At 36.9% G+C, this 23,553-nt stretch overlaps 1 protein-coding gene across 5 annotated transcripts in view; it reads left to right on the plus strand.

Moving 5' to 3' along the window:
- DIDO1 (death inducer-obliterator 1) overlaps positions 1–23,553 on the plus strand; it is a 96,103-nt gene that overhangs the window by 39,920 nt on the left and 32,630 nt on the right. For all 5 annotated transcript variants that reach the window (XM_037915842.2, XM_037915844.2, XM_043527486.1 and 2 more), the window contains 4 exons: positions 3,106–3,988; positions 4,242–4,560; positions 10,551–10,757; positions 11,561–11,786. In XM_037915842.2, coding sequence (XP_037771770.1) covers positions 3,106–3,988; positions 4,242–4,560; positions 10,551–10,757; positions 11,561–11,786 — 1,635 coding nt within the window. The remainder of the gene's footprint in view (positions 1–3,105; positions 3,989–4,241; positions 4,561–10,550; positions 10,758–11,560; positions 11,787–23,553) is intronic.

A 23,553-nucleotide genomic window follows, 5' to 3' on the forward strand; every position in this document is an offset into this window, starting at 1 on the left:
ACTGGTTAGTCTCTAAGGTGCCACAAGTACTCCTTTTCTTTTCACATGATCTTGTCAACTGCTGGAAATGGCCCATCTTGATTGTCACTACAAATTCCACCCCCCCCCCCCCCCCCCGCCCGCTCTCCCGCTGGTAATAGCTCACCTTACCTGATCACTCTCCTTACAGTGTGTATGGTAACACCCATTGTTTCATGTTCTCTGTGTATATAAATCTCCCCACTGTATTTTCCACTGAGTGCATCCGATGAAGTGAGCTGTAGCTCACGAAAGCTTATGCTCAAATAAATTTGTTAGTCTCTAAGGTGCCACAAGTCCTCCTTTTCTTTTTATCTGATCACTAGTTATTCATCTTTTATATTTAGGTTAATGGTGTTGTAAGTCTCCCTTCTGCGATGTCTTTAATTAATTTCACATGCACTAAAAAGCTAGATTGGAGCTGCTGTCACATTCATGAGTTTGGGTTTTTATCAAGGGTTTGGCTTTAGGTTTTCTGCTGCCTTAAGACATATTACTGTTTTTTTTATTATGGTAGCACCTAGAAGCCATAACCAAGATGGAGGTCTGTTGTGCTAGTCACTGTTCAAATGCATAGAAAGGGGGAGTTCCTGCTATGAAGAGCCGATACTGCCATCAAATGATTCCATGTATTTTACCTTTTCTAATTCATTTTAAAGTGTAATTTAAAAGTCTCAGAAACACCTGATATATTTTTCTCATTTTATTGTTGAAAATAAAAACGACTGATTCAAATTAAAATTAAATTAAAATGAAACCCTCTGTGTTTTAAAAGCAAAATGAATTAAAGTATTATTTTAGTCTTCTGGAGTGGCTTTAAGGCATGGTGGTGCAGCATCCTCCAGGCCTGTGGGAGACCTTTTGTGAAATCCTGACCCTATTGAAATCAATGGGAGTTTTTTCCCTTTACTTCAGTGGGGCCAGGACTTCACAAATTGTTTTTAAAAGATTTATGTTATAAAATCATAGAAATATAGGGCTGGTTTATTGAACAAGAAAATTGCTGCATTATAAATATTGCTAGACTAATAAATAATGGATTAATAAATAAATCGCTCCTTCTGGAAATGTATGCACATCCTTTAGCAAATGTTATTGTATGGGTTTGGGATAGAATAATTCTTTTCCCTCACCCGTGACACCCATTGCAAATATCCAGATTTTAACGCAAATCACCAACCAGAGAGCTTGAGAGATTGGGAGAGCCTTGCGACATACAGTTGGTCAGCTATTCAGAATTTTTCTAAGTTATTAGAGATCAAAACTAGCTTTAATTGGCCCACTCTCCCCTGGTACCAGCACTTAAAGTCAGAAATTATGTTTTTCATTTTTCTAGAAAACCTGTTTTATATAGAAAGCTAGCGTTAATATATGTGATGGCATGTGGTCAATTACAAAACTTTATAATTTATATCTATCTTTGCAGACAACTTTCCTAAGGAAAACATTTTTTGTATATGACACCCTGGGAAAAGGATCTGGGTTGACAAATTACGCCACAGTAAAAGAGGTCCAGCAACCTCAGTCTGTAGCACAATAGAAGAAAATTTCTGTAAGATACTGTTTCAGTAGTATCTGGCACCAGTTAGATTAGAAAATATATATAATACACATTGAGATGAAAGAGAACATTTTATGCATATATCATAGAAATATAGCACTGGAAGGGACCTTGGGAGGTCATCTAGTCCAGTCCCCTGCACTCAAGGCAGGACTAAGTAATAACTAGATCATTCCTGACTGGTGTTTGTCTAACCTGTACTTAAAAAAAACCTCAATGACTGAGATTCCACAACCTCCCTAGGCATATGTGGTGGTCATATCCAGTCAATAGAGAATATTGGGATGCAGTACGTAACTAAATACTATAGTTGGTTGGATATTTATGATCCCATTGTAATCCTGCTAGGGGGCTTCCTAGCAGAAATGGTCACGCAAGAAGAAATGAATTAATTTCTCATCTGCTAGTAGCTGCTCAAATATTGGTAGACTCTCACTGGAAAAAGAAAAATAGCCCAATCATAGAAGAATGGTTAAAAATAAATATGGAAGGTTGTGGTTATGAAAAAGTTAACACACCCATTACATGCCCAGGAAAGTAGAGGACAGATAAATATTTGCTTACCCTTTATTCATTACTCAGAGTACATTGACCTGCAAATAAACCAGCACACCTGTCCAGTTTTTTTTGAATATTAACATTTGATACACAAGCTTGGTGTGTTAAATGTGTGTATAGTGATTTCATTCAATTCTATAAAATCACTGGAAACAACAAATTATAGGTGGTGTAATGCTCTCTCTGTGATATGGTAACACTCTGTTAAATGGAAAGATCTGATAGCTATATTCCTGTATAATATCTCTCTAAACAAAAGCTAGCTTTTATAATAATTGGTTTTTTTTCCTGATACTTACATGGCACGGATTGGAAAGTTGTTAAAACAGCCTAAATAAATGGGGGGAGATGAGGAGAGAGTTCTTAAAGATAATTGCTAGCATTCCAAGCTTGCTACAGCTAGTTCCCGAAGTATTCTAGGACGAATTTCATCAGGTCCTGCCGACTTGAATACATCTAAATTATATTCTTTAACCTGTTCTTTCTCTATTTTGGCTTGTGTTATACCAGGCCAGCAAGAGCTTGGAATATTATAAGCATCTAGAAAAGAAGGAGATGCACTGCATGAGCAATTGCTAGCTCCTGGATTATGTTGACTTAGTGTTAGATGGGACAGTAAACTACCTCTGCTGTGAGGTGGAACACTGGAGTGCAGTTGTCATGTGAACAGGAAAGGTGGCTTAATATTCATCATGATCAAAAAATGAAGTGGGGAATCGCACATTGCTTAATTATACTGGCTATGACTTTAGTGATCCCTGTCAATAGGAACTTTGAGAAAAAGTGTGTTCTTTGTTGTGTTCAGAGCTATTAAGTAATCATCTAGCATACCACATTTAACATGTGTATATATCTACTTTCACAAAGAAAACGTGATGACATTTTGAAAGATTTGTTCCAAAAGAAAAGTGTCAGCTGTGATCCTAAATGAGGAAGTATCAGTTTCATAATTTTACTTTTATTTTTAGCATCAGTTTTGGATGATAAAGGTGAGCAAAGCAATGAGGAGGAACAAAAAGCTATTAAGCCCACAAGTAAGGAGTTCAAGAAAACATGGGGATTTCGAAGGACTACAATTGCCAAACGAGAAGGTGCCGGAGATGTTGATGTGGACACTAGTGAACAACAACCACAGCAGCAACAAAGCCTGTCTCTCCGGCGTAGCGGACGGCAACCCAAGCGTACTGAAAGAGTGGAAGAATTTCTTACAACAGTAAGACGTAGAGGTAGGAAGCATGTTCCTACTGCTCTTGAAGATTCAAGTGAACCAGCGTCCTGTCCAGTTACAGATGTGGAGACTGCTTCTGAAGGCAGTGTGGAGAGCACTCCAGATATAAAAACTGGCAATCGGAAGAGTGACTCTAAAGACAATAAGGATCAGCCAGTCTTAAAAAGCAAAGGTGCAAAAAATGATGATGATGATGATGATACCTCTGATAGTGATAGTGACGGATTGACGCTGAAAGAACTACAAAATCGTCTAAGAAACAAACGCATTGAACAAAAACCTGCAGAACTGACATTGAAAGAGATACAGAACCGCCTCAGGAAAAAACACCTAGAACAAAATCCTACAGAAACAGTTGATGTCCAGGCAGGAAATCAAGTTAAGACTGAACGGCCTGTCAAACAAGAACCTGAGTCTACCGATAGCACTGAGACTGGAAGTCAAGTAGTTGTGTCTGAGGAACATACTGAAGATCTTCAGGTTAAGAAGGAAATAAAGCCTGCCCTGGGAACAAAGGAGATCAAAGATGAAGAATCTGAAGAGTTCACAAAAAGCAAATCTGAGTCCGAGATTTATGACCCAAATACACTGTACTGTATCTGTCACCAGCCTCATAATAACAGGTGGGCTATATACATATGCAAAGTATTGTTTAAAGATTTCATTGCCAGGTGTATATAACTTTTTTTTTTTTCTGTTGCAACTTCATGGGGTTGTAAGTAATAGGGGTAAGCTAATAAATACTAAATTTGGATGCAGTTTGTAAAATTAATAAGTTATACAAAGCAACTGGCTTCCTGACAAAATTACAAGGACTTTTTTTGTTTTTGAATTTTTCAGTATTTTATTTTTTAACCACTTGTTCTTTATTTTCAGGTTTATGATTTGTTGTGATAGGTGTGAGGAATGGTTTCATGGTGACTGTGTGGGGATTTCTGAGGCTCGTGGGCGACTGTTGGAAAGGAATGGGGAGGACTATATCTGTCCAAATTGCACCATTCTGCAGGGGCAGGATGAGACAGTTTCGGAGACAGATTGGCAAGAAACTAAATCAAGACAACTAAACGTGGATGGCACAGAGCTCACAAGTGTAGGAACAGTCGAACAAAAGTCCAGTGAGGATCAAGGAATCAAGGGTAGGATTGAAAAAGCTGCAAATCCAAGTGGTAAGAAAAAACTGAAGATATTTCAACCTGTAAGTATTTTAGTTGTTGTCTGTTGTTCTATTGAATGTGTTGAGGCATTAGCTTATCTATGGGCTGCAACACACTTTTATATAAAACAAAGCTGCTAAATTTTTTTTTAGATATTTGCTGTTTGTATCTTTCTGATTTATAAGTAAAGATTTTGATCCAGAACTGAATGAGTGGAGTGTCACAATCATTAGCATATATTTTTTTAATTTTTGAAGGATTGCAATTTACAAAACATATACATCAGATAAGGAAAATACCCCAATAATGTATGTGCATCTGTTATTCTTTTATTTGGGTAATCAAGACACTGGCTGAATTCCTGTTCTTTCATAAAGATTCTTAAAATTCTGAAATTGGCATGTCTTTATTTTAAAATTGCCTTTCTAATAACTTATCAATTGTTTAATTTTCACTGTAGGTGTCCAGTTAGTATTGGCAAACTTGTGTGCCTGTACACATTCAAGCTGTGCTGTGCACTTCCAGCCAGTCTTTGACCTTGTGTTTTGACCTTACTTCTTGAAGCTCTTCATACACAGAAAAGGGGGATTGATAGACTTTATTTTTTAAAAATGGCTTTGAAAATATATTTAATTAAAAAAAAAATCCTTTCAAATTGTTGCCAGTTTCTACATACAATTATTACAGGAACTTTCTTTATATTAGCCAGTCTGTGTGCCATTCTAAATGCAGTCAAAAAGTCTCTTAACTTGAATTTAAACTAGAATCATAGAATATTAGGGTTGGAAGGGACCTCAGGAGGTCATCTAGTCCAACCCCTTGCTCAGAGCAGGACCAATCCCCAATTAAATCATCCCAGCCAGGGATTTGTCAAGCCTGACCTTAAAAACTTCTAAGGAAGGAGATTCTACCACCTCCCTAGGTAACGCATTCCAGTGTTTCACTCCTAGTGAAAAAGTTTTAAAACTAGTTTAAAACCTTTTAATGCCATAGTAATTGACCTTTCTGCTGCTGGTGCTATTTTAGTATTTGCAAGCACAGGCATCCTCCTTGACTGTTCTCTCTACTTTATTTCTCTTTAGCAGGTTTAAAAAAAAAAAATCCTACATACTTGCTGACAGCATACTGCAGTAATTTATTTTATGGGTTTGTGTGCATTTTAATGGTTGGACAGGAATACCATTTCCTAGCTAGCATCAGAGCTGTTGTATTGAAGCCTGCCATTGGCATGAGGCTTTTAGACTTGGGAATGAAATTTTTTAATCACGGACATTTTCAGCAGAATACTTGTAAATTTAAAAGAAAAACTTTTTCAGATATATTCTATAACTTTAAAACTACAGTTATCCTCAGTGTATGTATGCAGATTTAACATAAAAAACTAAAAAGTTTTTAATATATCCTTTCCCATATGTTGATGTTTAATTTTGTGTTGAGGATAAAAATTGGGAAACAGAGTGGCAGGTCCAACCAAATTTCGGCTTTAATCAATTTTTGCCTTTATTTGTACAATTCTAGATGGAATTATTGTCATTTATAGTGCCTGAACATACATTTATTCCAGACAAATAATAACAGACAAGAGGGAATTGTTTAATTGGCCCAAGTTACCACATTCCAGGGCACCAGGAAGTTCTTCCATGATACTTCTCTTCACCTTCTCTGATCTCCTGGTCTAGTCCTTCAGTCTCTTTTCCAGTGTGTCTCCTTTTTGGGGCCTGTGTTCACTTGGGTCTTCTATACATTTATACGTTACAGATTATTAAATCTTTATCCAATTTACTTTTTAACACACAAGCCCTTTGGGTTTTAGGTAGGGCTGTCAATTAATTGCAGTTAACACCTGCGATTAACTGAAAGCAAAATTAATGCTTTAATTTTTTTTAACATGTTAATTGTATACCTGTGGGCGGGTTAAGAGGCATCAGTAGTAGAGGGGCTGAAGCCTCAGTCCACAGCTTCCTAGGGGGAAGGTGCTGAAGCCCAGAGCAACAAGCCCTGACCCTATATTTGAAAATATAGAAACCCCCCAAAATATTTAAATAAATGGTATTCTGATATTGTTTAATGTGAAATTAAAACTGCGATTAATTGCAATTAATTTTTTTAATTTCAAGGTTAATCATGATTAATTTTTTTTAATCGCTTGACAGCCCCAGTTTTAGGTAACCTATACATTATGAATACACAGGCTTCAGTTACTCAACTTCTGCATTTTTTTCTGCTGGTTTTTCAGTTTCAATGTCATGATGGTTTTGTGTCACCTTGACTTGTCTCTTCCCAGAAAAATGGCTTGTTGTTGTGTATTTTCAGCCCAAAATCCTGTGTGACATGTTACTTTTGGTTCTGTCAGTAATAACATCACTTTAAGCAGATTAGCAAGTCTGTGTAAAAGAAGAATTAGCAAAACCACAAGTATGGCAGTAGGGCCTTGGTCTAAGTGTTACATCATTTGCACTCATTCACTATCCATAATTACAAATCATTAAAAATATAGCTAACACAGCTCTTAATCTTACCATTAAAAATTCTTCATTTTATATTTCATTGTTATAAATCAGTATATGTATGTTATCCTGTGCTGTCCTTTTAATCTATTAGAAAAATTGGGGTGAGTTATGGAAAACATGATGATTTTTTTAATGTCAGCATTTCGTATCTTCTTTAAACTTGGTTTTTTTAATTCAAAGTCTAGTTTTGTTTGTGAACCATGACAAAGAAAATTCAGTAGAAATTTTCCTGTGAATATATTTTGAGGGGTGCCTCAATTTTAGGACCATGATATTTAATTGCATTTAATGGCACCCCAACATTTTGTAAAATTTAGAAATCGTTTCACAGATAATTTTAGTGTAAATAGTGAACATAAGAACGGCCACACTGGGTCAGACCAAAGGTCCATATAGCCCAGTATTCTATCTTCTGACAGTGACCAATGCCAGGTGCCCCAGAGGGAATGAAGAGGTAATCATCAAGTGATTCATTCCCTGTCGCTCATTCCCAGCTTCTGGCAAACAGTAGAGCCAAGATTTCACCCACTAGCCTCTGAAGTAAATGGGAGTTTTGCCATTGACTTCAGTGGGGCCAGGATTTCACCCACCCACTAAGTTTTATATACTATTAAATGCTGGTTCTACACTTTCCCCAAACTTTCTTTAGGTTAGTCTCTACTCTAAAGGATAAGTATGCAAAAGTGGCACCTTCTTACTCAACAGACCTGATCCTTTTGTGCATTCAGTGTCAGATCTGTTAATTTTGATGACAAAATAAACCCTGTGTAATAAATTGCACAGGTTTCAGTGTGGGCATGATTTGAAAACAGTGGGGTTGTACTAAAAGTCTAATTTGGCATGTAAAGCTTTTAGTACTGTTGTTGATGCGTGAAGAGGAACGACTCCAATTTGACTTGAGTGAAGGTAGAGTTTATAAAACAAGCATTTGTCGGGGAGGAGGGGGAGGGAAATTTAATTGTATACTGAACACACTTGACACATAAATAATTGTAGGAAATAAACTTGGAACCTCACAATCACTTATAAGCACTCTTCAGAGTAGAATCATACTTTAAGGTTGAATTTTCAGAAAAACTGAAAAGATGTCAACAAGATGGTCATTACCACTTAAGAAGAGTAACATTCTATCAGTAGCATTTTTCATGCATGTATTTTGAGCTGTATTCTACAGATTGTTTATTTTAAATAATTCAAATTCTTGTAACAAACATCGCAGCTAATTAATACTTTAATCAGAATGTCATGGCATTCAGGAAAGTATGGTGCTTACACCCTGATCCTATACTATTGAAAAAATGGATTTTTTTACCACTGACTTCAGTGGTGCAGGATTGGGTCTTTAATAGTTATTTGTGACACACTACAACTGGACTTGTTAGATATTTAAAATGTAAGATGCTTTCTAGGAAACACTTATGTATTAATTCTTGTAATATTTTTCTCCTGCTGTTTGTGGAGATAATCAGATGTGAAAGTGGACATTTGTAAAGAATTATCCTGAAGAATAATATTTATTTCTACAAAATAAATTTTATGGTATTTGGGTTTTAGATAAGCAGCACTACTTGTGTCTCAGTAAATCTTAATTGAAAAATTAATTGAAATTGGCCTGTGTAGCAACACTGTCATTTGGATTGAAAATTGGTGAAATACTGTAAACAAATATTAATTATAAACTACAATATATTGAGTTGGGGAGAGCTGTCTAATGGAGAATTGCAATATTAGGTATTAGGCCAGTTCTTATTTATTATTCACTAATGACCAGGAAGAGGGAGCAACCATTTTGACAAACTGAGGAGAGGCAAGAAGAAACCAACAGAAATTAATAGTATAGTGTGTCAGCTCAGGGTAGCTGCACTGGTATTTTCCCTCTGGCCCAGCAAGGGCACCCATCTCAGGTTTCCAGCTCCCTAGCTGTTACCTCTCTTGAGGGGTGACTAGTCCCACTCCCTTCTGACCCCAGTGTATTTCCAGGTGCACAGTCCCCTGACTATACTGCGATATCCCAGCAAAAAGACTCTGCCTAAGCAGGCCTGCTTACTTTTCTTCAGAGACCAATAACTGAGTAATTGCCCACAGTTATAAGGCATCACACAGCACTTCCTATGCAAACCTATTGTATTCTTAAGGTAAAGACGCTACAGAAAAAATATTAAAAACAACAAATGAACCTATGGAGATAGTAGTAAGCTTATTCCAGAGATCTCCCCAACACTAATGTGGTCTCTGGCAGGAATAGTCCTTCAAAACCCCACTCAGGGTTTCCTTGTGGGTTCAAATTCATCACAGCTTCAGCTCAGAACAAGCACACAATCTTATGGGACTTCAGTAGATCCAGTTCTTCCAACCCTTACTTTGGGGCCCTCTGTGGACCAGGATCCTGTCTGTTTGCTGGATCAGGAAGGAGGCCCTGAGCCTGTTTAAACCCAGTCTGTTTAACAGACAAAGAAAGGATTTTTGGATAGTCACTGGAGAAACCATTTTGAACTAGTTTATGCAAAACCTATCTAGGGGATGTCTTCAAAAGGACCGATAACCAGAGGAATTATATTAGCATCTCCATCCCCCTAGAGGAGTTGCATACAATTTCATAATAACACATGCACAATTGCATTTTTAATATAGTGGATCCCAAAGATATTAAACCTAATTTAACAAGGTTTAATGTAATTTAGTAAAGTTTATATTAATTCCATGAGGTTTGTCCAGGATATTTCCATTTTGTCACATCATTTCTCATCTTTAGATACAAGACTGCTTTGCAAACATGGATAATTTATGTTATCCTAATTTTTACAAATGGGAAAACAGAGGAAGGAAAACTTAAATTCCTTGCCTCAGACCTCACAATGATCAAATATTTGTAGGCTTTTAAGGATGTTACTTGATCTGTCTATCATATTTCTGAGGCACCTGTTATTGGTATATGTTAACACTGAGGAGGAAGAGGATTTATTTACATGTAAGACACTATGGTGAAATGAAGAGAAAATTTAGACTAAGTATTGGGAAATTTCTGTCCTGACAGTGGGAAGTAAGTATTAGGCTGTGATGGAGTTTCCCTAGGGAAGTGGGAGTAGTCCTGTCACTTGGGATTTTTAAACGAGACTGGATAAAACTATGGAAAAATGTGCTGCAGAAAACAATTCTGCATTATCAGGGGAGACAGCCTGGTTAATGCAGTAGGTCTTTTCCATTTTAGATATCAATAACTCCAGGAGAAATAGGTGTTAAAGCCTGAGGTACTTTTCTGTTTAATAAATATAGATGAAATGGACCTTCTTATGGCTTATTTATATTTTAATGATTTTATAAATATTTTGGTTTTGTGTTGAATTTGCAAGCATGAACTCGTTAGGCCAGCAAAGTTGGATATGGGATAGCGTCAGTAAAGATTGAAAAATCATGTTATGCTTTTAAGACACACTAGTTATATTCAGTTACATAAGTCCTCACGACCGGTTATATACAGTTTTTTAGTTAAAAAATTGAACTTGCTGTGCTTCAATCTTTAGGTAATTGAAGCTCCTGGTGCATCAAAATGCATTGGTCCTGGCTGTTCTAATGTGGCTCAGCCTGATTCTGTGTACTGCAGTAACGACTGCATTCTCAAACATGCTGCAGCCACCATGAAATTTCTCAGTGCAGGAAAAGAACCAAAGCCAAAAGAGAAGATCAGATCAAAATCTGAGAGACCCACAATTCTAAAATCTCAACTACAGGTAAGATCATGTTCCTGAATAAAAAACGCAGCATTTTTCCTGAAGCACAATAGGTTGTTGCTGTACAGTTTTCAGACATAAATATATTTAGTTTGCAAGATTTAACGTTAGATATTCACTCTTTTGTTTGTTTTTGCCATTTTAGTGATCTAAAACTACATTTCAGAATAAGATAATTCATTTAAATCTTTATGATAAAAAAAGAAAACAGGAAAAGGTTGTTAAAATACAATATAGTCTCCTTTGCATAGGTGCTATTAAATTAAGTATCTGCACTTCAGTATATCTTTTCTGAAATTTCCCTAGTACTGAATATTTTAAAGCTAATTCATAAATTAAAATTATTAATATTTTCCTGGATTAAAAGTTTTTAGGTTTATTTTTTAATGGGGAGACAGGCTATGCAGATAAGGGGGATTTGTGTCACATGTAAGGAAATGAAAGAGAATTTCTTAAAAGCCCTTTTAAACCCATATTACCTAGCTCTCTGAAACCACTTTAATGTGGCAGGTACTGGATGTGCAGATTTACTTATATTTGATGATAAATACAACTGTGTTCAGTTTGCTGGCAGGGTCTGCTCATGAGTAGAGCACTCAACACTCTCTCCTGCTAGGCTAATGTATTTCTCCTAGCTTTATAGACTTGTCAGAAACCCATTTTGTATTGTAACTATGTAATTTGAAATGCATTTATAATTATTCACTATATATGAAGACACATTTTGTCACTAAATACATGCATCATGATAACTCTTTCTGTCATTACTATTATTAGTAATTAAGGATCTACTAATTATACAGGCAGGTACTAAGCCTTTGTCCACCCAGAAGAAACCAACTCCTGAGAAAAAAGAGATTAACATGAAGAAAAGTGTGGTGACAGCCCCTAAAACTGAAGCAAACACCCAACCAGTTGCTAAAGAGCCGGCATCAGACAACAGCACGCCATCCTGGGCAAGCGATCATAATTACAATGCAGTAAAGCCAGAAAAGACTGCTGCCATTTCATCTTCACTGTTATTCAAATGTATGTATCGCATAGGGATATTCCTGAGTAATCCATTTACATTTTATTTGAATACCCATCCATTCTTGGCTCTGTAAGATTAGGAAAATTGGTATCTTTTTCTTAATATGACACACAGTTTTTCTCTCCACCTTCAAAGATTCACACACACTCATATCAGGGAAATTTTATAAGGTTCATTTATAATTTTGATATCAGTCTGTACGCAACTGGTTTCTGAATGTAAACTTGCTGAGTAAGTTACCAAATGTTTTCCAAAGGCAATAACCATTTCTGTTCTCAGAGGAGGTAAGTATCAATATACACTTCTTAAATTCAAAATATTGTAAATTACACGAGGTGCCCCTGTTATCAACAATTCACTGTACTAACTTAAATTTTATTATAATACGTCTAGCCTTGGCACTTGCTTCTCAAGTTTTGCATTTGCATTGCTAGTGCCAAGACGGGATTTTTCAACAGGGTTTGTTACAGAGCTTTTATATTTTTGCAGACAGATATTAACTGTCAAATATATCGAAGTTCTCCTTCTTAGTCCTGCCATGAATGCAGGGGACTGGACTAGATGACTTCTTGAGGTCCCAGTCCTATGAGTCTGATTCCTGGTGTTTTATTTACTTAAGTTAAATATTTTAAGGATCATCTTTTACTTAAGTGAGGGGGTGGCCTTTGTTTCCTTGTTATCTCTGTGTTGTTCATATTTCACACATTATCCGCACACAAGGAAACATCTAAAGGGAAGTTAGGCAGAGATTTTGCCTTACATATTATAATTTTGCAGGTATTGAATAGCATCCATAACTTCTTGTTAGCTCATATAAAGGTAAGTAAATACTGATTTGTAATGTGAAATAGATTTTGTACTTTATCACATTTTTGATTGACTCCAGTGAAATAGTGTTATAATGAAATTGGAATTTAAGTGAAATCATAACATTCACATTTACAAAACACACGATAAATAGGTGTCTAGTGTCTGACATTTTCTCAATTTGAAATTTAATGAATGCAAATGTTACTTTTTCTCCCAGCTTTTATTAACCACCTTTTATCGGGGTTTAATTTTTATTTTCAGAAGTAGATCTGGTTATTAAAAACATTAATTATATATTAACTTGACAAATATACTTTTAGAACAAGTGAATACTTTTCATTTTGAAATTCCTCTCGAGACCTAGATTGTTCAGGTGAAAGAATTTTTGAACATAAAGGAAACAGAAGTATTTCCCCTGAAAAATTACTTTATTATTATACACAACTCTTTAGACTGTCTCAGGAATACTGTAGTATATTGCATTTAAATTTAAACTCCCCCTCTGTTTTACTGCACTTCTTTTAGAAATGCAGCCTTAGTACATGCTATTTATAGTGTTCTGGAGATTACTTTTTTCCCTACTTGATTTAAATTAATAGATTTTGGTACTTTATATCCCATAACAACTACAGAATTGCATTTTAAATTACCATTGTAGGTTTCAAAAAGCAGTATTTTTTTCTGTCTAAAATTAAAGGTAAAAAGGGGCCTGTTATGAACTCTTATGTCTTGTCTACACACAAAAATCTGCTTTAACGGTAATACAAATAATAATATACTACTATAATTGCGTGTGGTACAACTCCATTAATGCGGATGCAGTTACACTAGTATAAATTTGCTTGTATCAGTATAGCTTATTTCTGTAAGGCAAAAAAGCTGTATTGGTATAAGGTACCTTTATACATATATAACTGCATTCACACTAGGGGTTACACCGATTTAACTGTTTTGACAGAATAGCACACCCCTAACTGAAAGTTAAATCGGTAAAAAACGTGTATGTAGACCAGGCCTTATTAATGAATACAAAACAATTCAGTAAATACCAGATGAAGAGTTCTCTAATCAGCCAATAGGGATGGAATTTCAGATTGCTCTAATTAAGGTAAGTTCTACAAATGTCTTGGATTCTGTTTTTACCATTACTAAACTACCAAATATTTTTTTCTGTGGAAAAGATTCTTTCATTTTTGGTTGATAACTCTGGTAGTATAATTCGTGATTTAAGTGATCCATAGTGTCTCCTAAAAAACATCAATCACAACTTCTTTGCTTAGGGAACTTCTACAAATTGTTAAAATTTAAAAGTAAGGTAGTGTATTCTATTCAGTGTACATAGTTATATGTATATTTACATTGTACTGAACTGAAATGGAAATTGTCCTAAACAAGTGCTCTCTACCCTCAAGCTAAGGACCTAATCCTGCAAATCCTTATTCACGCAAAGAACCCTCAATTGCCCACATTGTCCCATAGGAGTCAAATGAGTAAATTTAGTGACTGAGGGTTGAAGGATCAGTCCCTGTTCAGACCCTAAATTAGTCTTTCCTCAGTCAATATAGCACATGCATAAAATGCAGCTATTCTGTATGCTAAATATTGTTGCACTAGCTGGTGGATGTAAGATTTCAGTACACTTTTACATGACAGTGATTTTATTGGGTGGCAGGACGGAGAGAGTCCAAACCCTTTTAGTCCTCTGTTAAATGTTGACAAATAATCTGGGTAGGAGTGCAATTCAGTACACTTGTATGATAAAAATGATCTCTTCCTTTGAAATTAGTCCATACACAGAAACGCTTGTAACATGGTTATTTGAAGCATGCAACACACCGTTCTAAAGATTTCTCCTCCTCCTTCCAATCCTCACTGCAATGGCTGCTTCAAGATTCCCTTGGATTTTCAGATTCATACTATTTTGTGGTGAGAAATTAGGCCCTACTTGCAAGTGGCTTTTTTTATTAAATCCATCAAAACATACAGGCTGAATATTGGTTTACACTGTCTAACATCTTAATAGTCTGAATGGAAATCATTGGCTTTATTGGTTCAGCTGTACTAATTAACTGGGAAGCATCATGCACATATGATGCCACATGAATAATAATACATTTTATTTATTTGTGTTGAAGATGTGGGCAGTATTTAGGCTGTACAGCTATGGGAAAGTAAATATACACATCATATTTTTTCTTTTTCAGAAATTAGGCCTGTTTATTTTAGTAGCTGATCTGCTTTTACTCATACAATCCAGTGCACCACATATATAGAAAATGTATTTCAAAAATAATTTTTAATTGCTACAAGGATAAGGGCAATTGAGATTGGGGAAGGTGAAACAAGGGCTTTCAAAGATGCAGGTTCGGAGTGGAGGAGAGAATCTGTAGTATTTTAATGCTTTTGCCAGGACATGTTTCTTGACTATACCTTTAACCTTCAGTTTATATCAAATGGGTGTTAAAGTCCTCAGGGCTTGTCAAAGTAGAAGTAAAATGAAATAGCAAAATAGACAGTATAAATGTCTATCCAGCAGATTATCTTTCAAGCAAGAAAAACACAGCCCCAACAAAATGATTTCTAAAATAACCTGATAAAGTTATGGCCTTTTAAAAATCATCTGCCATGTTTTATAATAACAGTGCATTTCTAAAAAGAGTTAATTTTTTAATGCATATGTTGAGGCAGGGAGTTTAGTCTACTAGCTTGATATTCATAAGGTTTTTATCAAAAATGTGGGACCGCAAAGGAAGATCATATTCATTGCTTACTTGGCTCTACAAAAGAGCTATTGTCCTTATTTTTTCTCATTTTTAATATGTCATGCATTGAGTTCATAAGAATTAATAGCGGGGCAAGGGGTGAGGCTCTTAGATATATGGAATAAGTCAATTGTCAGTGCACTTCATAAAAAAAACCTCTCCAGATGGAAGATGGAGCTCCGGATCATATGGCACTGATATATCTGGTTGTCATTCAACTTGAGTGAATTGTAAATTATATGTATATTTTTAAAGTGTGATCTGCCCCTTGTTTGCCCAGTGTATTTGAAAACTTGTACAAAATAGATGATCACAGTAAAATGAAAAATGACGGATCCCAGAAGAAACACATCTGAAAGATGTCTGGATCCAGATTTATATTTAATAAGGAAAGTCTGCATATTATGTTAAAGCTGTGGTCCTGTCAAATGTTCTAGACTACTTTTAAAGTCTACCACAAGGATTTAATACCGGTACTGAATTGATGGTTTTGTTTTTTTCTTTTAGTCATTTGAGCCTTTTGATATCCTCATATGTCAGGTGGGCTAGGAGTGCAGTTTTATTTTTCAGTTTTGCTTGTATAATATTTAGTCGAGCAACATTCTGAAAGGTTTATAAAGCCTTACTTTTTTTAGCTGAACAAGTTAATATCTACAACAAAAATTTCAGAGAAATACTGTCAAATGAAGATTTAAAGTAGAGAATGACTCAGAACGGATCTAAAGAATGTCAATGATAAATAGTAATTCTCTCATTATTGGTACTGTAGTAAATAAGAGGACAAATTATTCTGACAAATTAGCCAACTGTTATATTTTTAATTCAGTATATGAAGTGATAATTAACCCTTCCACTGGAGGGAAAAAAAATTAAATTGCTTCATTGGTATTTAACATCTTTTGTAAAGGTCACTAATTACAGAAGAAACCTCCTGTGTTTCTATGTGGGTAAAGGAAGACTTGAGGAAATATCAAATATTTTGGTTATAACAATGTGGGTAGTGGCTGGGCCACTTACTGATGCCAAAGTTCATTTAGTAGCATGTCAACATGCACATATCTAAAGACTTCAATGCAGATTCTTTGATAGTAGAAGAACATTTGGAAGAGAAAATGAATTTTTGCCATTTTTACTTAAGTGGAAATCGGCTGCAAATCTTTCGTCATTTTCAAGCTGGAAGATTGATCACAAGGAGGAGAAAATTGAAGGTAAAGGTCTGCCGTATCCTAATTTTAAAGTACCCAGACAGATCTAAATTGATATTCACAGACAGTTTTTTAATTTCTCATTTAAGCTTGTCAGGCTACTTTTATTAGGCATTAAAAGTTATTTGAGCTGATTAGTCACTTATCAACTGAGTCACAGCAAACATAAGTTATATAAAATCATAACTTATTTGGTAGTAAGAGGAGGAGAGCTTACAAGACATAGTAAATATATTTTATTAGATGAACCAGTGTGTGCACTAAACCTAAACTATTTTAAATTCATATGCTGGATCTTGCGATGTAAGTCACTGAGTTAAGTTTTCTATCACAAAGCCAATAAACTATTTATTGACTTAGCTTCAACTTAGCTATAACTACTAATTTAGTCTGAATTCATAGCCATTAATTGCAATACAGACGCTCCCCGGGTTACGCAAGACCAGACTTACACAAATTCACACTTTTGGAAAAAGTTCCATAAGCCAGAAATAGGATTTTTGAGTTGCTGAAATTTTTGCTTAACGTACGATATACATTTCCGACTTACGCAAAATTCAAGTTACGCAAGGCTTTCCAGAACGGAACGATTGTGTAAGTCGGGGGGGGAGGGGGCGGGTGCTTGTATTCTATTTGATAGTAGTATTTCTTATAAATTATTAATGAATTGGACTTTAAAGTGGAAATAGTTCATTGAAAGGGGCTCTGTCAGGCTAAAATTTGCCATACATCTCTCCTGCCATCCTACAACAGTGGATTAGGGGACAGACAACTTTATGGTGCCTCCTACCGGGAAGCAAGGGGACAACATTTGTGAAACTCTGCCCTTGCTTACATTAGCCTCCTTTTAACTACCTGCCTCCATTTTTCTTTGCCTCCTCTATGGCTTAGGTTAATCATTGCCTTTGTCTAGATCTGAGCCATATCCACGGGCTGAGTAGTGCTTACTCACATGAGTTGTCATCAAAGGATTCCAGATACAAAGGGCTTTTGGGTTGCTTCTGTTCCTACACAAAGTAACAAAGTGAAGAGACATTGTCAAAGGACAGCAGTGAGATGAGAGCCCAAAATCAAAAAGTCTGATGTGCATGTGATGATTGTTCTTCCGCAACATTCCCTTGTATTTTTATTTTATTATTTTTTAAATGTAGAAGGTAGCATGGGTATGGAGGGAAAGGAAAATATATCGTACAATGTAAAAAAGAGGGAAGGATGGAAGAGAGGAGCAATGTACACATAATGGGAGTGGAGGGTAATAAGGTGGAATGAAAGCCTGTAATACCCCTGCAGAGGGAAAAGAATAAGTCCTTATCTACACACAGACTTGTGCCATTTTAACTAAGAGCATGTCTACACACATAGTTGCACTAGTTCAACTTAAGATGTGATTTTTAAACAAATTTAGTTTAAACCAGTGCAGAAGGTTGTATGGACCCTTGTTTTGGCTTAGCTTAAACTATTAGGAACAGGTTTAAAGTAAACTGAAACAAGCTACTCTTAAACTGCTGTAGCAGTGTTCACAAAGGGATTTGCACCATGTAGTTAAACTAGCGTGAGTTTGTGTGTAGATGCTTATTTCAGTTTGAGTGGCTTAGTTTGGTTTAGCTTAATCTTGTTGTACAGGTTTAATTTAAACAAAAATAAGCCACAGTCAAACTGAAACAAGAATGTCTTTGTACAAACTTGCACTAGTTTAACTAAACCAGTTTTAAAACGTACCCTTCGTTAAATAAGTACAAGTTTGTATGTCACCAAGGCCTAAGAGCTAGTGGCAGAGGCATTTTGTCTAGGCAGATAGCGAAGATCCACCCTGTCATTATTTGTCCTCACAAGTGAATAATTCAGATTGTCCAGTCTCCTGATTCAGACCTATCTCATTCCATGGGATCTGTTATTACTTGTCCACCATGAGTCCCTAGCATTGTAGAATAGTGCCTAAGAAACAGAAGGTACAGTACAGGGCTATCACTGTGCAAATTGCCCATGATACATTATTGTTTGAGGACTAGGGCCCTTCATAAGTAAAAACCATTGAGGGAGGTTCAGAGGGCAAATCTTGCATCCAGAGTACCTGAGAGGACTCTGTCAGAACTTCGGGGAAATACATACTGGAGCTCTGCCATCTTTGGGGAGGAGGGTGCATGCATCCTACTCCCCCTTTCAAGCAGTTGTCACCCTGGGGGCTCTTGGAGGGCAGAAGGCCAGCGCTCCACAAACACACTGTGTGTCTGGCTCCTGCGTGAGGAGCCGCAAGAGTGAAGGAGGAGGCTTGACACAAGTGTTGGGCACAATCTGGCTCGTAGGGTGGTTCTTTTCTACTTGTTCGTCGATACCGATGGAAATTTGATTAAAAAACTCACCACCCTATATTGCTGTTTGCATTTTTTTTTTACTAATATTGTTCACTTGGTTGTATAACCAATGGGAAGTCCTCCCCCCCTTCCTCTCCTTCCCCTCCACCAAATAAAAGGGGCTCTTTGAGGTGGTCTCTTTTGTATTTCCACTGTTGGATTCTGATGATTGTGTTGATCTGGGTGCAGAAGGCTTTGGAGCTGAAGATGGCCTGTAAAGTCCTTTGAATACAGAAGTGGTTCTGAAAAACTAAGGCCTTGTCTACAGCAGGTATTGCCCTCATTTCAACTAGGGAGGCCAGTTGCACAGGTCTAATCCCCTAGTGTAAACAGGGTGAACTACTATAAGGTAATCTCAAGCAGGGAGCAAGTTGTAAGTGCACATGGTAGCTTTGCCTGTCTACAGTAGAGAATTGCATTCGTATAGCTGTGTTGGCTTGCAGCATGACAAATCATCAGTGTAGACACGGCCTAGCTCCAGTGTTTCCTCAATCAAGTGAGAATGGAGACTGTTACCTAGTCTTTCAGTACCTTGGTTGTAAAGGCCTGGCACACAGCACCAGTTTAGGCATTGACATCTTGCAGCAGACCAGACACCTGATACGGACATCCGACTTGAGAAAAATAGAGGGGCGAGAGGTGTACCTTTTAAATCTGGATTTATTAGGATCTGACTCAGTTTTGATAGTAGGAACTAGCCCAAATCCCCTAGTGCACAATGGCACATAAATACTAAAATTGCCTAAAAATGATAGCATATTGTACAATAAGTAAAAGCTAACTGTATACAACTATTTTTTGAGAGAAATGGCAAGAAGTCTGACAAAAGCTGACTTCAGGCATAGGAGTTGTTCCTCTGACCACGGAAAAGAAGGAATTGAGACGCTTGTTGGCTGCACCTTCTTTTATGGCCTTGGGCACTAAATGTTCAGTGCCCAGGAAGGTGGTTGAGTGGCACCTTACAGGCATGTCTCTTCTAGAAGTTTCTGAAGTTCTGAGGTGCCAGGTGTGCATCCTAACTGTGAGACTATGCACAGACAACACTTGAAGAACTACAGTTACTGGTAAGTAACTTCTCTTTGTGGAATGCTTTAGAACTGATCTCTAAAGCACCAGCTGAGCAACATATTTCAGTTTTCAGTTGTGTGTGAATGAATTGAAGGGTTTCACTTTTATTTTCTTTCTTTTTTTTTTTTTTTTAAAAAGCAAGCTTGCCTGAGAATTCAGTAGCCCTTGCTCTGCAAAGAGATGGCTTTTTAAAAAAGTATAATTTAGTTTGGACAGTTATTCCCATAATTAGTCATTCCTGCAAGAAGATGTGTGCACCACAGCTGCCTGAAACCTGGTTGGCTTACTGTCAGTCCAGATAAGATGTCGGTGATGCTGAGTGGCAAAGGAAAGTGGAAATGGCAAAATATAGGAACATTCAAAACTGAGGGAGCCTGCCCACCCATTGGTAAAGCAGTTAACAATCTCAGTTTTACTAGACTGATTGCTGCCCTGGATTCTCAGCTAAGTGGTCAGGGATGCCTTTTCCAACTCTGACTGAGAGAGCCTTTTCCTACCAGTTTAGGCTAGACTACTGCAGCACATAATAGTAAAGTTCATTTGGAAACTTATAATGCAGCTACCTGCCCCTGAGCAAGATGGATCAGCAAAAACACACTACACTTGTTCTCTGCATAGGATGCCAGTTAACCTTTGGGTGAAATCAAGGTACTGGGTACAATCTACATACCCCTATGTCGGCTTGGAGGTTGGTGCACCCTGTATGACCTGCCACGCTACTTGCACTCATCCAGAATCCTTAACCTACCGAGTCTAAGGGAGAGGCTAAAGGGAATTGGGCACATGGCATTTCCAATGTTAGGCCCTCTCCTTAGAAATTTACTTCTGCCAGAAATACATCTGCATTCCAGTCTGGCCATGTTCAAAAAGCACAGCTCCATCCAACCTGTTCACAAACTGCTGGCTGTGGTACCCAAAAGTAAACCTGCTGGCAAGGAATTTTCAATCTTTGTTCTTTAAAGTTGCTATGCGGCAATGGCATGCAGTGGTTTTACTTCCTATACTTGGGCAATGTCTAAATACAGAACCTATGCCGGCATAGTTTTTTGGGACAGCTAAGACAGCTTAAATTCCTACTGTAGTACATGCAGCTTGTGCTGCCAGAGAAGGTTTTCTGTCGGTGTAGGAATACCACCTTCCTGAACAACGTTAGCTATGTCGACAGCAGTACTCTTCCATTGATGTAGCTGTGTTAGTCAGGGGTGTGGATATTTTCATACCCCTGACCAATGTAGCTATGCTTATACAACTTTTAAGGGTAGACTATGCCTGGGACATTTCTTTTGCTTTTTAACTTGCTCCTGTAAAGTGATGACGTCCCTAAGTGTGATGGGTGTCATAACTAGTGAATAGATAAGATCAGCAGTAGAAAGTAATAGCGAGTTCTACATTCTGGGTTCTACATTCAGCAATATTACCCCATTCCAATGATTTTCCCCCAGCACTTCTCACAGTGAATAGTTACTAAACTTATCTTCCACAACCACAAAAAGATTATTTGTAAATATTCGTTCAAGTAATCTATTGTACTGTTATAGATCTGGGGGAGGGGTTAATACAAATTTTATGAAGACCTGCAAAAACCTCCCCATTTTCACAGAGATATATGCATGATAGACTCTTCACCACTGTATCTAAGTGTGTATTGTTATATGGCCACACAGTTTAAAACTGTCAGTGTGACCTATAGCAAGAAATTGAATATTTGATGGAACTATAATTCAGATAGCCCACCCCTCCGGTAAGCTGAAGTGAATTTTATTTTTTAGTGTTAAAATCTTGTAGTAACTAGATGGTTGCACACAGCTTACTAAACTAAAATCATAGGGATTATTAAATGAAAGACCATGAATGGTGATCACACAGACCTAAGTGACTAAACAGAAATGCAGAAAGATTTTCAGAAGATGTGGGTGTCTAAGGCCAGACTTCCATGGAAGGAAATGAAACAACAGTGGAAAAACTTGTCTGCAGTGTTGTGATAGCTGTGTTGGTCCCAGGATATTAGAGGCAAGGTGGGTGAGATAATATATTTGATGGGACCAGGCTCTGTTGGTGAGAGAGGCTTTCAAGCTCACACAAAGGTCTTTGTCAGGTCTGGGAATTGACTCAAGAGTGTAACAGATAAATACAAGGTGAAACAAACTGTTCCTTAAATAGTTAACACATTTCAAGGGACACAGTGGGTGAGGTAATATATTTTATTGTATCAGCTTTGTGTCTCTAATATCCTGGGATCAACACAGCTACAATTACACTGCATACAACATATTTCAAGGGCCTGTTCAAGGTGAAGTAGCCAGTCCTAGGAAGAAAAGGGAGGGAAGTAAGCGGGGGGGGGGGGGGGGGGGGGGGAGGAGGGGGCGGAGTTAGTGAGTGATTGTTGTAGTGAATCCCATTTTGATTAATATTTTTCTTTAAATGGTTTAGTGCAGTGTCCTTTAAATTAATAAGTATTTAAGGTAACATTCAGTAGGTATTTTTAAGTCACTGAGCGATCTATAAAATTGAATTAGAAAGTAAACACAAGTTTGTGCTTGAGAAATCCTGTTAACTTCCAAGTTCTATAATCAAGAAGTCCCCTTAGATAGAAATTTTTAGTTACCACAATTTAAGATGTAGACTGAATTGTTAAGTATTGTGAAATTTCTGAAGTTTATTTCCTCATTTTCTGGTGTCTGCTGATCTGGAGAATTATATCATTTGACTCAGGAAATTTTTATGACTTCAGTAGTAATGCCAGTGCCACAGAATAAAAGATGCTACAGCATCTTTTTCACAACAGTGCATCGGTTGAACAATTTCAGAAGCTGAAGTTTTATTTTTGACAATGTTTTACTTTAGGGTAGTTGGGGTTTGTTTTTGTTTTGTTTTGTTTTGTTTTTTGCATTGGCAGAATGCCAAGGCAGTCTGCAACGAACCACCCTAAGTAGCCTGATGTTAGACTAAATATGGGAAGCAAAGGATTGAGCACAGTATTAATTTTCAAGCTCTGTTTCCTTTTTTCTGTTAAAGTGCTGATGAACAAGTTTCAGAGTAGCAGCCGTGTTAGTCTGTATCCGCACAAGGAACAGGAGGACTTGTGACACCTTAGAGACTAACAAATTTATTAGAGCATAAGCTTTCCTGAGCTACAGCTCGCTTCATCGGCTGCATAGAATGAAACATATAGTAAGAAGATATATAGATGTACACACACACACACATACGTACACACACACACACACACACACATACATAGAGAAGGTGGAAGTTGCCATACAAACTGTCAGAGGCTAATTAAGATGAGCTATTATCAGCAGGAGAAAAAAACTTGTTTTTAGCTCCCTTCCTGTTAATATATAGGGTAGATGGAGATGCCTTCATTATCACTTCCACAATAATGGAGAAAGTCACCCATAGTGCAACACAGATGAGTGTGCGTGTGTGTAATTAATATATATATAATATTAATATATAATCTAGCCATACTGAATGCTGTTCAGAGAATAATTTTTAACATTAGTATGAAGTGTATTTTAAAAAGAATTTGATAGCATACTTACTTAAAATATGATAAACCATCAC

Source organism: Chelonia mydas, chromosome 13 (genome assembly GCF_015237465.2).
Source record: "Chelonia mydas isolate rCheMyd1 chromosome 13, rCheMyd1.pri.v2, whole genome shotgun sequence".
Classification (NCBI taxonomy): domain Eukaryota; kingdom Metazoa; phylum Chordata; order Testudines; family Cheloniidae; genus Chelonia; species Chelonia mydas.